Source organism: Marmota marmota, unplaced genomic scaffold (assembly GCF_001458135.2).
Source record: "Marmota marmota marmota unplaced genomic scaffold, marMar, whole genome shotgun sequence".
Classification (NCBI taxonomy): Eukaryota; Metazoa; Chordata; class Mammalia; order Rodentia; family Sciuridae; genus Marmota; species Marmota marmota.
The window spans coordinates 325,213-341,440 of NW_026000108.1; the positions used below are offsets into that span (position 1 = coordinate 325,213).

Below are 16,228 nucleotides of genomic sequence, written 5' to 3' on the forward strand. Positions count from 1 at the left end.
GCCGGATGGGCGGGGACTCGTGGGGCGTTACCGGGGACCTCGGACTCGGGGGCGTTAGCGGAGGATGTGGTGCTTGTGGGGGCGTTGCCAGGGGGCGGGGCTGGTGCGTTCCCAGGGACCGGGACCCGCTGGGGCTCGGGAGGACGTTGCCAGAGGACAATGACTTGGGGGCAGGTGCTGAGGGGGGAGACCCGTGGGAAAAGCGGCCCCAGAACTCGGGAGCCCCGCCCCTCGCGTATTTCCGGCGCGCGGGCGGACGTGACGCCAAGCTGGGGCGACGCCTGTCAGTCAGGCCTGCCGGTTCCTGCTCAGAAGCCGCTAGCGGACCGGGAGCGGCGGTCGCTGGGCGAGACTTCGGTGGAGTCCCGCCCGTTCCGTAGCCCAACGAGTGGACACGATGCGGTTGGGCTCCGGGGCCTTCGCTGCCAGCTGCGTAGCGATTGAAGTGCTTGGGGTCGCGATCTTCCTGCGGGGATTCTTCCCGGCTCCCGTTCGCTCCTCTTCCAGGACCGAGCACCGAGCAGAGCCCCCGGCGCCCGAGCCTGCTGCTGGTACGGATCCCTTCGCCAGTGTCCCCCGGCCCTGCTTCCTGCAGAGGACGCTCCCCCTGAGCCCGACGTTTCCCGGGGGAGGGGCTTCTCTTCCCCTGTGGTCCCCAGCCCGAGAAACCGCTTTTACCGCCCTGGTGCCTTTTTCAGTGCCGTACAACTTTGGCACCCTACCGCCACTTTCCTTGGATTACCACAGTCAGCTCCGCGTACCCAGGCTCCATCCCTCCCTCTGCCCATCCAGAGGGCCCCCCCCCCAACTTTTCCGAATAGGTCACATTGCTGCTGATCCCTCACGTTTTCTGTTTTATCCCAAGCCCGGCCCCCCTTGTTTTTAGACCACGGTAGTTAAGGCCTTTCTGCATCAGGCCCCTTCCTGTCCCTCACCTACACAACAGTACCCACTAGGTAAAAGCTCCCTGGTTCTGGACCAGGACCACAGAATACCAGCCACCAGCCATGTAAATGCAGTTTGCAAAGCCACCCATCGTTAGGTCAAGGTCAGTGTTCCTGAATGGGACACTCAGGGACTTTAATGTAGGGACTTCCCCTGCCCCAGTTACTCCTTGCCATACTAAGGGCAATCCACTGCTTATTATTGGGGCTCCCTGTGCTTACTCACTATCAACACCTTCTTCTCTCCAGCACTGCCTACCAAGAACAGCCCTTCTTTTGGGTTGCCATACACAGATAGGACAGGTTGTATGCTGGAGAAGCAGACAGAAGCAAGGTTTTGAAGGCGCTTGAATGGTAAGTTTAAATTGTAATTTCCCTTTTTTCTTTCAAACGCTTTTAGGAGCCCGTTCCAACTGGACCAAGCTACCACCTCCTCTCTTCAATAAAGTTGTCATTGTGCTGATAGACGCCTTGAGAGATGATTTTGTGTTTGGGTCAAAGGGTGTGAAGTATATGCCCTACACAAGTTATCTTGTGGAAAAAGGAGCATCTCACAGTTTTGTGGCTGAAGCAAAGCCACCCACAGTGACTATGCCTCGAATCAAGGTAAGCTTGACTTGATTTTTTTGTAAATCATGGTTTGGCTCCTTTGAAGGCTTACAGGGATTCTGTAATCCTCTGTTTGGAGTCCCAGTTTCCATTAAGTGAAAATTAGTTTGGTGCTGTCAGTTTTACTGGGGTGATAGAACATTAACGATGCTTCACAGTCAGGGTGGAGCTGAGACCTGTGATTTGTGTCCCTTGTCAAGTAGCCAGAGCTCAGGCATCATGGGAAGTAAAAAGGATTTAAAGCCAGATCAACCAGGCCAGCCCAAGAGACATCCTTCTCTGTAGCCTACTCTCTTTAATCACCAATGGGTTAGTTACAACCCTGCAAGGAAAGTTTTGAGTTGCCAAGTCTAATCTTGACTTTATGCATAAGAAGGCAAACTCAGATAATTATTTGACTTGCCCAAAATTGCAGAATACATAAGATCAAACTGTATCACCTGCCCTTACAATTCTACTACGTAAACCCATTCAGCTTGGTAAGAGTGGTTTTCAAGTACCTAGTGCTTTACCCAAGAATCATGGATAAATAAAAACATAAAACTCTATTGACTGTCTCAGGAAATTTTTTTTAATAATTATTTTTTTAAGAGAGAATTTTAATATTTATTTTTTAGTTTTCGGCGGACACAATATCTTTGTTTGTATGTGGTGCTGAGGATCGAACCCCGGGCCGCACGCATGCCAGGCGAGCACGCTACTGCTTGAGCCACATCCCCAGCCCAAGGAAATTTTTATCTATAGATTATCATATGTTGATATTGTGATGGGGATACGCTGGGGGTGGGTTAGTATCTCTGCTTTCCTGGGGCTTTTAGTCTCTGGAGAGATACATAGACATTCTATTCAACAAATAAGCATAAAATAAATGTGCAGTTATAAAGTGTTAAAGTGTGATGAGCACATGATGGAAAAGAATAGAATGTGATACCCAATGTGGGTATGGGGCTTGTATGAGGAAATGACATTCAAACAGAGACTGGTAGAATGAGTATGGGAGTGGGGGCAGAAGAAACTGAGGCATTGAGTGTGGCTGTACTGCATGCTGTGTGGTATAAAATCTGTGTCTGATTGATAATGTGAGTTCGAAGACTGGATCAGAATGAGCTGCTACTTGATTTAAGACTTGGAGGCAGTATTTGTGGGTGTTCAGTAAATCTGTCCACTTGATGGAAAAAGTTTGGACTGAAGGCAGGTAAGTGCTGTATCATTCCATGACTCTGTCTGTGAGTTTCCCATGCTGTCTGCCACCTTGGGATGTGGTATGTCTTTCACTCAGTGATACTGAGCAGCTACTACACACCTCATCATGTTCTAGACTAGAAGGATTCAGTGGAGAACAAGACAGCAACAGCCTCATGAAGCTTACTTTCTAATGGGAAAGACAGAAAATATAAGTATGCGAAAGGAATTGAAAAGGGGGACAGTGATGGAGTGATGGGTGAGGGAGGGCATCTGCATCACCATGCTCAGGAGCAGTCTCAGAAGCTGCTCTTCTGTTGAAAGCAGAACGTACTGTCGAAGCTAAAAGAAAGGTGTCAGGTTCCTGTTCACCAGGGACACTGATGTCTTTATTTCAGAGATTAAGCCCTGTCAGAACTGTGGAAGGAACCTTTTCTCCTTTATTCTTTTAATAAAAATGTCATTGAGACTCCAGTTTGAGAAAATGTGCAAGTACTCTGCAAGCTTTGGGTTCTGTCCAGACCAGCATGTTGGCTTCCCCTCAAATGAGCCCCATGAGTTGGTCCTGTGAGAAAGGTACTGTGCTCAGCTCCATTTCCAGAGGAGGGGGTAGAGACTCATGGAGGTAAAATCACAGCATCAGAACTGAGCAAGTCCCTATTTGTCTGATTCTAGAACCTCTGGTGTCCTACAACTGTACTGAAAAATAGAATAACAAAGTAAGTTCTCTTTAAAGCGTGTTTGCATAGCTTTCCCTAGTTCTGAGAAGTCAAGAGTCCACTCCTCCTAAAGCCACAGCAACACCATTAATGACAGATGGATGTCTCCTTCAGATTTCCTGGAGCTGCAACTGCAACCCAGCTGCCAGCTGCATTCTCCACAGCCAAGGGATGACCAAGTAGAACCAGCTATCCTTAATCAGTGGGAACTCAAACTAGAGTGAGAGCAAGGAATGGCTTTATAAAAGCCACAAAGGGAGGGCGAGTAGATTTGACTGCATGAAAGCAGGACACTTTTTATGTGGCAAAAAAGTTTGCTAACAGATGATAAACTGAAAAAATTATTTACAGTAGACAAAACAAATAAGGTGGTTAGTCCATGATATGTAAGGTGGGATCAGATCCAGGATGGGCAATCCAGGGGAAACCTGGGAAGGACATAAAGAAACCCATGAGGGAAGAATGTGAAGTGGTCAGTAAACATAGAAAATTCTCAACCTTACTAGTAATCAGAGCAAGGCAAATTAAAAACAATCCATAACACCAGGTCTGTCTGTCACATTGTAAAAATTAAAAGATTGGTAGTGTCTGTTCCTCACAAGGAATGAGGTGAACATATGCTATGAGGTATTGTGGGTGTGGGTGGGTGTCCCTAGCTTGGGCCATCATTTCCTCTGTTAGCACTGTGGTCCATCTGCCATGGTTTCCAGCCAGGACAACAAACGTTTCCCCCCACCTCCTTCTGCCCAAAGTATGGCTCAGTCAGATCACACTCCTGCCATTCTTAAAACCTTCTAGTGGCTTAGCCTCTGTCCTCTCTGAGCTCCAACTTTCAAGGCTCTGTGTGGTTTTGCTCCCTTTGTCCCCATCCGTATCAAGCTGCTCACCCCCTTCCATGCTTTTCCTTCATGTTGGCCATGCCTGACTCAGGTCCTTAAGTGCACTGTTCTTTTCTGCTCTGGGCCTTTGCAGTTTTCTGTTTTCTCCTAGAAAACTCTATATCACCTCTACAGTTCCTCAGCTCAAATGGCACTTCCACAGGAAATTGGAAAATAAATGTTCATTAAGATGGTCTTGGTTAAATATGTTGTGTATTCATACACTGGATCACTTTGAAACTGTTTAAATAAAGTGTCTTTAAATAAAGTGGTATATTTCCTGGGGAAAGAGGTTCATGATATGTTTCTAGAATTTGAGATTGTTTGCATATAGGAAAGAATCTGAAATGGCACTCACCTCAAGTCCCTGGTTGCCTATAAGAGTAGGATTTGGGGATGGAATTTGCATTCAGAGTTTAAAGAATAACTTTGCTGAGATGATTTTCATACAGTGCCATACACATATTTTTGTATATACAATATGATGAGATTTAGCAGATAACGTATATCCAGTCAACCCTACTTCAAATCTGAATTCTGACCCCCATGCTGGGAGCAGTAGTGGTAGTTGTTGCTCTTATTCTGTACGAATTTGTTTGAGCTAGTCTGTACAGTCTTTCTCCCCCAGAGTATGCAGCAAATGATGTCTCTGCTTAATTGTGGTTAGGGTTTTGTTTGTTTTGTTATTTTTTATCATTTTTTTCCAAGCACATCATGCAGTATGGTGTCCACCCTCTTTGTAGGTTGGAACTCACAGGCACTGTTCAGTCAAGCCTGCTCTGTCGCTGTTTTTCTAAGTAGGGCTCCCTGCTCAGGGAGAAGGAGCAGGTGACTGGGGTTCTTGCTACCACTCTGGATTCCCAGAAATATGTGGAGCTTAAAAATGTCAGCTATAACTGTCTCTTGCTCTAGATCCCCATTTTAAATGTCTGGCTGGGCTTTTGCTTGTGTCGTTGGCCTTCCCTGATTGCACAACTTCTTGGGCATGGGGCTTTTCTACAGTCACATTAGGTCAGGTTCTTCATGGTTGCCATGTCACAGAACTGGGATAGGAAGAGGCAGGAGCAGCCCTATGAGAAACCACAGGTACAGTAGTTTTTCTTGAATACATGCTTCTCAGTTGGTTGTACAGTTCTGGTCAATTTCAAAACTTCTTGAATGGTTGTTTTTGATATTTTTGCCTGTTTTCCATCGCTCTTGGGGGAGAGTATTTGCTAAGCCCCCTGGCATTCCAGATGTCTGGTTAATTCACATTTCTCTTCGGTAAGAGGTGTAGTTCAGTAGTAGGGCTCTAGCCCAGCATGTGTGAAGCTCCGAGCTTGATCTCCATTGACATGCATGCACACACATTCACATCTATTTGCTATTGAAGAAGTCTTGGCAGAATTCCTGCACTTGTTGGAATTGTCCATTTTCCTATTTTCTGTGGCACAGGTCCCTGGATGATGATGTTGAGGGTGGTTGTGTAATTCCAAACCATGGAGATCTATCACTGTGGCCTGAAGTTCTATGCTAAAAAATGGGGGTGGTTGTTGACTCAATTCTGCATTATTAGAAAGATACAAGAATATGTCACACCCACCTTCTCCTTCCAGTAAACATGACACAACATTGGGGAAGGTGGCCAAAGGGCCCTGCTCACTTTGAGAGCTCCTAGGAGTCATGTGTATAGGTGGCTTTCCTCCTGTTTATCATTCAGAGATAGTTAGACTTGCTGGATTGTCCGCGTTTGGAGTGGAACTCAAGTTTGTGACTTAAGTACACCGTACTTAGCCACATGAGGTGTTTCAACTCACTAACACATGGCTTCTCTGGCCACTGCTGTTGTCTGACTCTTCCTAGCCTCTTCCTTTATTGTCTTATCAGGGAAGGAATTGCTCTGTGCCATGCTCTTTGTTTTAGTCAGGTCTGCATTATTGGGTTGGCTGGTTTTGAGCAGTATCTTTGTGCTTGCCCTGCTTCACACAGGTGCTATCCTCACGTTGGCTCAGCCTCCAGTATTGGGCAGACATTTCACCTGTCAGGTTGTCAGGTAGTCTTTTGCCTCTGTTGCTGTGCCTTTGGATTCAGCAGTCTAACTGTAAAGTGTTTTCTCCCACAGGCATTGATGACAGGGAGCCTCCCTGGCTTTGTAGATGTCATCAGGAACCTCAATTCTCCTGCACTACTGGAAGACAGTGTGATCAGACAAGCAAAAGCAGCTGGGAAGAGAGTGATCTTTTATGGAGATGAAACATGGGTTAAGTTATTTCCAAAGCATTTTGTGGAATATGATGGAACAACCTCATTTTTTGTGTCAGATTATACAGAGGTCAGTTTTTAAAATAAGAGAAATATGCCATCCTAGATAGAGCCTGGCACCACCATCATCTAGTGTTATTTTGAATGTGACATTTATTAATTTATGGAGTAGTGTGGGAAATTGCAACCATCATTCATCCGTGTAATCAGTCACAACTGGGGACATGCACCCAGGTGTGGGTGTGAGGAGAAGTCTACGGAACCCATGTACAGAATAGCTGAACACCCACTGAGGATGGGGAAGGGCACCATGCAGATGAGCTGTCAGGGCAGACTCTGATGGGTGAGTGGGGGCTTCCTGAGCAGGCAGAACAGGGAGGCAGCAACCAGTACAGCACAGATGTAGCACCACTGCCAGGGATCCTCTAGCTTTTTGGTTCTGCAGGTGGTCCTGAGGGGCCCTGGCCTATGCTGGGGTGCAGACTCCAGCAAAGGAAGAGTAGGATTAGACTCATGTGCTAGAAGTTGGCTCCAGGAGCAGGAGCACCAGTATACCAGCATGTCTATCTTGGCAGCTGGGATCAGATGGCCTCAGATTTCAGTGTGCCACAGCTGGGGAGCATCTGTGGTCCTGCTCACACAGGTACCTTCTCCAAAGGTGTGCCCTTTCCCATCTACCAGGGCAGGCACCACATTACTTACCAGCAGTAATGCACTTCCCACAGTGTATATGCTTGTGCACAGGAACACTTCTCTCTGCAGTAGATGTATTGGGGGAGGGAAAGGGCTAGCTGAGGGGTCAGGGCTGAGCAGTCTACCAGCAAGGTCGGGAGCTGCTCAGCTGCTAATCTCTCCATCATGTGTTTGTTTTAGAAACAAGAGCCCATAAGTGCTGTCTCTTTCCTTCCAAGAATAGCCTTCTCATGGGACTGCTGGTTACTCTAACTCTGGGTACTGTCCTGTCTTAGCTGCCCGTTGCCCTTGTTACCCCATGGCAACTTGGGGACAATTTAACTTGCTCCTTTGGGTAGCTTTTAGTTAAGCCTAGCAGTGATCCCACAGAAAAATTTTTTGTCATATCAGCCCTTGCTCATTTAAATTATCTGTATGATATGTCCTGTCCACAACTTAGAGAAATAAAAACAATAGCAGTGAGACTTAATCTAATATTAATGTTCATTTACTTATTTTTAATGACATAAGGATTTTTGTTTTGTCTCGGTTTGTGTTTTGTCTTTTCAGTTCCCATGAGTCCTGTGACCTAAAGTAAAATAAACCCCTAGATTTTAAAATGGCGGCTGCTTTTTCCCTGGCAGGGAAAATTGGACAAGCCATTTACATGCACATTTCCCCTTCAAAGGTAGATGATAACGTCACAAGGCATTTGGATACAGTATTAAAAAGAGGAGATTGGGACATGCTAATCCTCCACTACCTGGGCCTGGACCACATTGGCCACATTTCTGGGCCCAACAGCCCCCTGATTGGGCGCAAGCTTAGTGAAATGGACAGCATCCTGATGAAGATTCACACCTCACTCCTGTCCAAGGTGAGACTTCTGGGGCTCATCGCATGGGGATGGGTTTAGCATTGCTGATCTTCAGAGAACAGACCTACTTAGGTGAGTGCCACACTCCTGGCTATGCTCAGTCTTCCCAGTAATCCTGAACACCTTCCATTTCACTGTTCTTTGGCAGTGGAGCTCATATTCTGTCCAGGAGAGGCAAGTAAGAAGGTAATAACCAAGAAACCAGTATGTTCAAAAGCAATTGGTGCCAAGGAGAACACAGGCGGAGGGAGCGGCACCCCTGTTCTGAGGACCTGCCATAGTTTTAAATGGCCTTCTGTGAAGACCTGCACAGTGTGAGCAGAGAATTAAAGGGAGAGAGGGGTAGACACTTTGCCTGCAGGTGGGTGCCAGCCAGAGAAGCAGCAGAGGCCCAGCGGAGCCTGGCTGCCACAACAGGAGCAGTAAAGGCCCATGGAATCTCCTTACGTGGCTCAAAGCTCTCTCTGGGTGCTGGGGTTTTATCCTCAAACAGTCCTGTAATACATCCACTGACAGATGAGGAAACTGGGAGTCTCATGCCTGGGGCATGGAAGTGGTAATGACAAATCCTTAGCTTGGGAGACCACAAACAGCCTTCCTGCACTCTCTGAGCTACATTTGGTCCAGTGTGTTTCTCCCATGCCATCGCTTGACTCGGACCCTTCAGTCTGGCTCTAGGCTCATGGAAAAAGAAATCCAGTTTGCTGAGGAGTGCCCATTGATGAAGGAGAGCTAAAATCTGCACTGCTCCTTGGCAGGATCACATGCTCTGCAGTGTGATGGCAGCTGACCCGGTCCCCTTGCCTTTCAGGAGAGAGAGACTCTCTCACCCAGTTTGCTGGTTCTTTGTGGGGACCACGGCATGTCGGAGACGGGGAGTCATGGGGCCTCTTCCACAGAGGAAGTAAGCACACCTCTGATCCTAATCAGCTCTTCATTTGAAAGGAGACCCGGTGAGAACTTAGCAGCGTTTAACATTGTGAAACTGTCTGGTTTTAATTTTTAAAAACTAAACAGGTTTCAAATATCGTAAGCCATATGGAATAAGAATTAAGGGGAGAGGGGCAGTAAGGATTTGGAATTCACACCCCTGGCTGTAATTCTTAAAATACAAATACTCTGTATAGGAATTTTGTTGTTGGAAGTTACTGCCTGGGTATCTGGAATTATTAAAAGAAAACTGCCAGCATCCAGGTGCAGTGGCACACGCCTATAATCCCAGCAGCTCGGGAGGCTAAGACAGGAAGATTTCGAGTTCCAAGCCAGCTGCAGCAATGGTGAGGTGCTAAGCAACTCAGTGAGACCCTGTCTCTAAATGAAATACAAAAGAGGACTGGGGATGTGGCTCAGTGGTTGAGTGCCCCTGAGCTCAATCCCTGGTACCCCTCGACCCACAAAAAAACCTGCCAGCAGCTTTTAGAAATTTGAACTGCATGTATGACTGAAGGAAATGTGAATATGTAAACTTTTAAAAATATGTCTGCTGTGTAAAGCCACACATTGAACAACAGTGTCGGCCAGTTGGAGACGCAGTCAGAGCAGGATTGGCTGAGGCCCATTCCTCAGTTTCTGATGTGACACCCTCTCTGACCCACAGTGCTGTAAGTTCCTCAGGGCTACCCACCCTGCCATCCTGTCAGTCCCCATGGGTCTGGCCTGTGCCTCGACAACTTGACTGACACATTCACAGTGGATGCAGCAATTATTTATATTATGCAGCTGAGTCCATTGGATAGTTTCTAACTCTGGTCTCACCCACCCTGCAGTATCAGTCATGCTGGCCCCAAAGCTCCTGGAGCTGCCCATTTTTCTGATTTTTCTCCCAGCTCTCTTTCTCAGTCCTTATTGCTAGCTCAGCCTCGTTCCTGATCTTTTTTGCAGTCTGCCTTTTTGTGTTATTCTACCCTAGCTCCTAAGGGTGTGCTTGTCCACTTCTTCATCAGTGGTTGAAAATACCACAGATAGGCCACACCTGCCAGGTTTCCTCCACTCTCTGACCTCCAAAACTATATACACCCTGCTGCTCCCCTGCCCCTGAACTTGGATCTCACAGATAGAGCCAGTGTGGCAGCTTCACACCTGAACTGTCTCCCAAGTTTGTCCTTCCTTATCCCTGCCAGCAGATGTCACCACTATCCACATGGGTCCCTCTTGCCCCACTTCTTCCTCACTCTCCACATTCCTTTCCATCAAATTTCCCTGTACATAAAACCTTTCAGTGGTTAAACTTAGGATAAAGATCCCAGAAAGGCTTCTTGCCAGCCCTACTATTTCATCCTAGCCACTTTCCCCATTGCTTATGTACCCTACCTCTGCCCTCAGCAGGCACTTCCTCACCTGCCAACACCCTTGTCCTCACCCCTGTGGTCTCCTGCCCCTTGGTCCTAGTCTAAGTTACATCACCTATCAGCTCTTCCACTGCACCCTTTGCTCCCTGCATCATTCTTCACCAGCTTTGTCATTATAGGCTTGTTTGTGGGATTCACAACAATCTGCCTTCTCTTTCCACACTGAGCCAGAGGGGGGCAGGACCACTATATGCCAAGAGCCCCAGACATTGCCTGATGTGTGACAGGTGCCAAGAATTATTTGCTAAATGAATGAATCTTCAAACTAAGGGAGGATTGGTTCGGGAAGTGCTTCCACGTGCTTCTAGCTCTTCATAGCTTTCTCCTCTTGGGTGTCTGGCCCCTAAGATGTATCACTGGCTCTTATAACCCAGCCTTTCCCGGTGACAGCTTAAAAGCCTGCCTCCTGGTTGGTGTACACACTGAGCCACAGCAACCAGTTCTGGTGCCTGATTCCACATCCACACCCTGGGCAAGGTCATTGTGCATCTCTCATATCTGAAAGAGGGCCCCTTCCTTCATCCACTGTTTGGTCACTCAAAAGGGGTTTATTGAGCACCTCTGATAGCCAGCTGCTGTGCTGGGCACCACTGGATTAACAAAAGGGAGCAGGCACAGCCTTTGCCATGGAGAAGGTGAAAAAGAGACTGTCAAGCTGACATTCTTTATGTGGGAATGTTAGAGTCATTGTGTAACAGAATGCCAACATTTCATCTCTAAGGCTTGTATTTAAGCATCAGTAGGGTTGGCGTTGTGGCTCAGTGGTAGCGTGCTCACCTAGCAAGCGTGAGGCCCTGGGTTCGATCCTCAGCACCACATAAAAACAAATAAAGGTATTGTGTCCATCTACTACTAAAAAATAAATATATATTAAAAAAAAAGAATCAGTGGCACTGTCCATGAGTGCTGTGGGTACAACGGGCTTGGGTCCTGATAGTGGCTCTGTGTGGCTTCCCAGCAGCAGGTGCTTCTTAACCGCCATTGGCCACATCTTGAGCCATATTACGTGCCCTATTGTATCTTCACAGAGATGGGCGAGTCATCACAGTCAATTTTAGGACATTTCCATCTTCTCAAAAAGAGGCCCCTTGCTTTTGGCCCCTACCCTCCATTCCCCACAGTGTGGGCAGTCACTGCTTTGCTTTTGGTGTCTGTGGATGGTCCTCCTGAATGTGTCACATGCAGGGAAGCAGTCCCATTGTAGCCTCAGTGCTGCACTTAAGGTAATGCTTCTCCAGGCTCATTGGTCTTTGTTCCTTTCTGTTGTGGAACCATATTCCGTGGTGTGGACAGACCACATTCCCATTCACTGGTGGAGGGGCCCTTGGCTGCTTCTGTTTTGCTGCTGTGAACACTGTGTGCTGTGTTTGGGAGGGCATCAGTGTTTTCCTCCTGGACAGCTCTGCCCTGCCAGACATGCTGCATTTCTGTTTGCTGGCAGCTGGCTGCTGGCAGCAGGATGGTATACATACAGTTTTATATCATTGCTTTTCTAATCAGTTCAGAGGAAGCAGAAGAAATGTGCTTCTGCACTATCTCTTAGGTCTACATGATCACCTCCACTGCTGTTCTTTCCTTTTTTTATTATTTATTTATTCTAATTTGTCATACACGATGGCAGAATGCAATTCATTTCATATTACACATATAGAACACAATATTTCAAGTCACTGATTGTACACAAAGTATTTCACACCATTCGTGTCTTCATACATGTACTTAGGGTAAGATGTCTACTCATTCCACCATCATTCCTACCCCCTTGCCTCCTCCTTTCCCCTCCCTCCCCTTTGCCTTATCTAAAGTTCCTCCATTCCTCCCATGCTCCCCCTCCATTGCCATTATGAGTCAGCATCCTCATATCAAAGAAAACATTTGGCCTTTGGTTTTTGGGGATTGGTTTGCTTCACTTAGCTTTATATTCTCCAACTTTATCCATTTACCTGCAAATGCCATGATTTTATTCTCTTTTAATTCTCAGTAATGTCCATTGTATATATGTACCAAAGTTTCCCTATCCGTTCAGCTACTGAAGAGCATCTGGGTTGGTTCCACAATTTTTTAAAAAATATTTTTAATTGTAGTTGGACACAGTATCTTTATGTTATTTATTTATTTTTATGTGGTGCTGACGATCGAACCCAGGTCCTTGCACGTACTAGGCAAGCACTCTACCACTGAGCCACAACCCCAGCCCTGGTTCCACAATTTAGCTATTATGAATTGTGCTGCTATAAACATTGATATGGCTGTGTCCCTGTAATATGCTTTTAAGTCCTTTGAGTATAAGCCAAAGAATGGAATAGCTGGGTCAAATGGTGATTCCATTCCAAGTTTTACAAGGAATCTCCGTACTGCTTTCCAGATTGGCTGCACCAATTTGCAGTCCCACCAGCAAAGTATGAGTGTGCCTTTTCCCTCACATTCTCGCCAACACTTATTGTTGTTTGTATTCTTGATAACTGACATTCTGACTGGAGTGAGGTGAAATCTTAGAGTAGTTTTGATTTTCATTTCTCTAATTGCTAGAGATGTTGAACATTTTTTCATATGTTTGTTGATTGATTGTATATCATCTTCTGAAAAGTGTCTGTTCAGTTCCTTGGCTCATTGATTGGGTTATTTGGTTTTTTGGTGTTAAGGTTTTTGAGTGCTTTTTATATCTTAGAGATTAGTGCTCTATTTGATGTGCTTGTGGTAAAAATTTTCTCCCATTCTGTAGGCTCTCTGTTCACCTCATTGATTGTTTCTTTTGTGAGAAGAAGCTTTTTAGTTTGAATCCATCTCATTTATTGATTCTTGGTTTTAATTATTGCGCCATAGGAGTCTTATTAAGGAAGTTGGAGCCTAATCCGACATGATGGAGATTTGGGCCTATTTTTTCTAATATTAGGCGCAAGGTCTCTGGTTTAATTCCTAGGTCCTTGATTCACTTTGAATTGAATACTGTGCATAGTGAGAGATAGAGGTTTGATTTCATTTTGTTACATGTGGATTTCCAGTTTTCACAACACCATTTGTTGAAGAGGCTATCTTTTCTCCAATGTACATTTTTGGCACTTTTTTTTGGCGGGGGGAGGGTACCAGGGATTGAACTCAGGGCACTTGAGCCACATTCCCAGCCCTATTTTGTATTTTATTAGCGACAGGGACTCACTGAGTTGCTTAGCACCTTGCTAAATTGCTGAGGCTGGCTTTGAACTTGCAATCCTTCTGCATCAGCCTCCTGAGCCACTGGAATTATAGGCATGCACCACCATGCCTGGCAGCATCTTTGTCTAATATAAGATAACTGTAGTTATGTGGGTTAGTCTCTGTGTCCTTTGTTCTGTACCATTGGTCTATAGGACTATTTTTGTGCCAATACCATGCTGTTTTTTTTACTATTGCTCTGAAGTATAGTTTAAGGTCTAGAATAATAATGCCACCAGCTTCACTCTTGCTAAGGATTGCATTGGGTATTCTGGGTCTCTTATTTTTGCAGATGAATTTCATGATTGCTTTTTCTATTTCTGTGAGGAATATCATTGGGATTTTGATTGAGATTACATTGAATCTGATTTAGTGCTTTTGGTAGTATGGTCATTTTGACAATATTAATTCTGCCTATCGAATGTAGATCTTTCTATCTTATAAGGGCTTCTTTAATTTCTTTTTTAGTGTGCTATAGTTTTCATTGTAAAAGTCTTTCACCTCTTTCATTAAGTTTATTCCCAAGTATTTTATTTTTTGAGGCTGTTGTAAATGGGGTGGTTTTCCTAGTTTCTCTTTCTGAGGATTGGTCACTGATGTACAGAAATGCCTTTAATTTATGGGTGTTAATTTTATATCCAGCTACTTTACTGAATTCGTTTATTAGTTCTAGGAGATTTCTGGTGAAATATTTTGGGTTTCTAGGTATAGAATCATATTGTCTGTAAATAGTGATAATTTTAGTTCTTCTTTTCCTATCTGTATCTCTTTAATTACTTTTTCTATCTGATTGCTCTGGCTAGAGTTTCAAGAACTATGTTAAATAGAAGTGGTAAAAGAGGGCAACCCTGTCTTTTCCCAGTTTTTAGAGGAAATGCTTTCAGTTTTTCTCCATTTAGAATGATGTTGGCCTGGAGCTTAGCATAAATAGCCTTTACAATGTTGAGGTATGTTCCTAATATCCCTGGTTTTTATAGCATTTTGAACATGAAGGGATGCTATATTTTATCAAATGCTTTCTCTGCATCTATTGAGATGATCATATGATTTTTATCTTTGAGTCTATTGATGTGATGAATTACATTTATTGATTTCTGTATGTTGAACCAACCTTGCATCCCTATGATGAACCCTACTTGATCATGGTGCATTATCTTTTTGATATGTTTTTGTATTCAATTTGCCAGAATTTTGTTGATAGTTTTTGCATCTATATTCATTAGAGATATTGATCTGAATTTTTCTTTCTTTGATGTGTCTTTGGTTTTGGAATCAGGGTGATATTGGCCTCATAGAATGTGTTTAGAAGTGTTCCCTCTTTTTCTATTTCATGAAATAGTTTGAGAAGTATTAGTGTTAGTTCTTTAAAGGTCTTGTAGAACTCAGCTGTGTATCCATCCAGTCCTGGGCTTTTCTTAGTTGATAGGCTTCTGATAACATCCTCTATTTCCTTGTTTGAAATTGATCTGTTTAATTCGTGTATATAATCCTAATCTAGTTTGGGCATATCGATGCCTTTGATATTTTCTATTTTATTGGAGTCCAAATTTTCAAAATAATTTCTAATTATCTTCTGTATTTCTGTAGTGTCAGTCGTAATATTTCCTTTTTCATCACGGATGTTAGTAATTTTGAGTATTCTCCCTCTTTTTGTTAGCATGGCTAATGGTTTTTCAATTTTATTTATTTTTTCAAAGAACCAACTTTTTGTTTTGTCAATGTTTTCCATTGTTTCTTTTGTTTCAATTTCATTGATTTCAGCTCTGACTTTAATTATTTCCTGTCTTCTACTGCTTTGGGGGTTGATTTGTTCTTTTCCTAGGGCTTTGAGAAGTAATGTTAGGTCATTTATTTGTTGACTTTTTCTTCTTTGAAGGAATGAACTCCATGCTATGAACGTTCCTCTTAGAACTGCCTTCATAGTGTCCCAGAGATTTTGATATGTTGTATCAGTGTCCTCATTTACCTCTAAAAATTTTTTAATCTCCTCTTTGATATCTTTTGCAACTATTGTTCATTCAATAGCATATTATTTGGTCTCCAGGTGTTGGAGTATCTTTTATTTTTTATTTTATCATTGATTTCTAATTTCATTCCATTGTGGTCTGATAGAATGCCGATCTCTACTTTTTTATTTACTAAGATTTGCTTTGTGGCATACTATATGGTCTATTTTAGAAAAGGATCCATATGCTGCTGAGAAAAAAGTGTATTTGCTCATTGATGGATTATATACTCTATATATGTGAGTTAAGTCTAAGTTATTGATTGTATTATTGATTTCTATAGTTTCTTTTTTTAGCTTTGTTTGGAAGATCTATTCAGTGGGTGAAAGAAGTGTGTGAAAGTCACCCAGAATTATTGTGTTGTGGTCTATTTGACTCTTGAGCTTGAGAAGAGTTTGATTGATGAATATAGATGCTCCATTATTTAGGGCATATATATTTATAACTGTTATGTCTTGTTGATTAATGGTTCCCTTAAGCAGTATGAAATGTCCATCTTTATCCCTTTTGATTAACTTTGAATTGAAGTCTACTTTATTTGTTTTGAAGATGGAAACCCC

The 16,228-nt window shown here is 44.1% G+C and overlaps 1 protein-coding gene across 8 annotated transcripts in view; it reads left to right on the top strand.

The window, feature by feature from the left end:
* Positions 1 to 176: 176 nt before the first annotated feature.
* Positions 177 to 16,228, top strand: part of Pigg (phosphatidylinositol glycan anchor biosynthesis class G) — a 49,965-nt gene continuing 33,913 nt past the window's right edge. For 2 of the 8 annotated variants that reach the window (XR_007340922.1, XR_007340921.1), the window contains exons 1-5: positions 179 to 551; positions 1,345 to 1,550; positions 6,434 to 6,643; positions 7,934 to 8,122; positions 8,934 to 9,075. Coding sequence is in view for 6 of the 8 variants with exons in the window: in XM_015481826.2 (XP_015337312.1) it covers positions 398 to 551; positions 1,345 to 1,550; positions 6,434 to 6,643; positions 7,934 to 8,122; positions 8,934 to 9,075 (901 nt within the window). In the remaining 2 variants the exon portion in view is untranslated. Of the gene's footprint in view, positions 552 to 1,344; positions 1,551 to 6,433; positions 6,644 to 7,815; positions 8,195 to 8,933; positions 9,076 to 16,228 lie in introns of those variants that run through there. The other 6 variants (XM_015481826.2, XM_048783975.1, XM_015481827.2 and 3 more) reach the window with 6 other exon arrangements.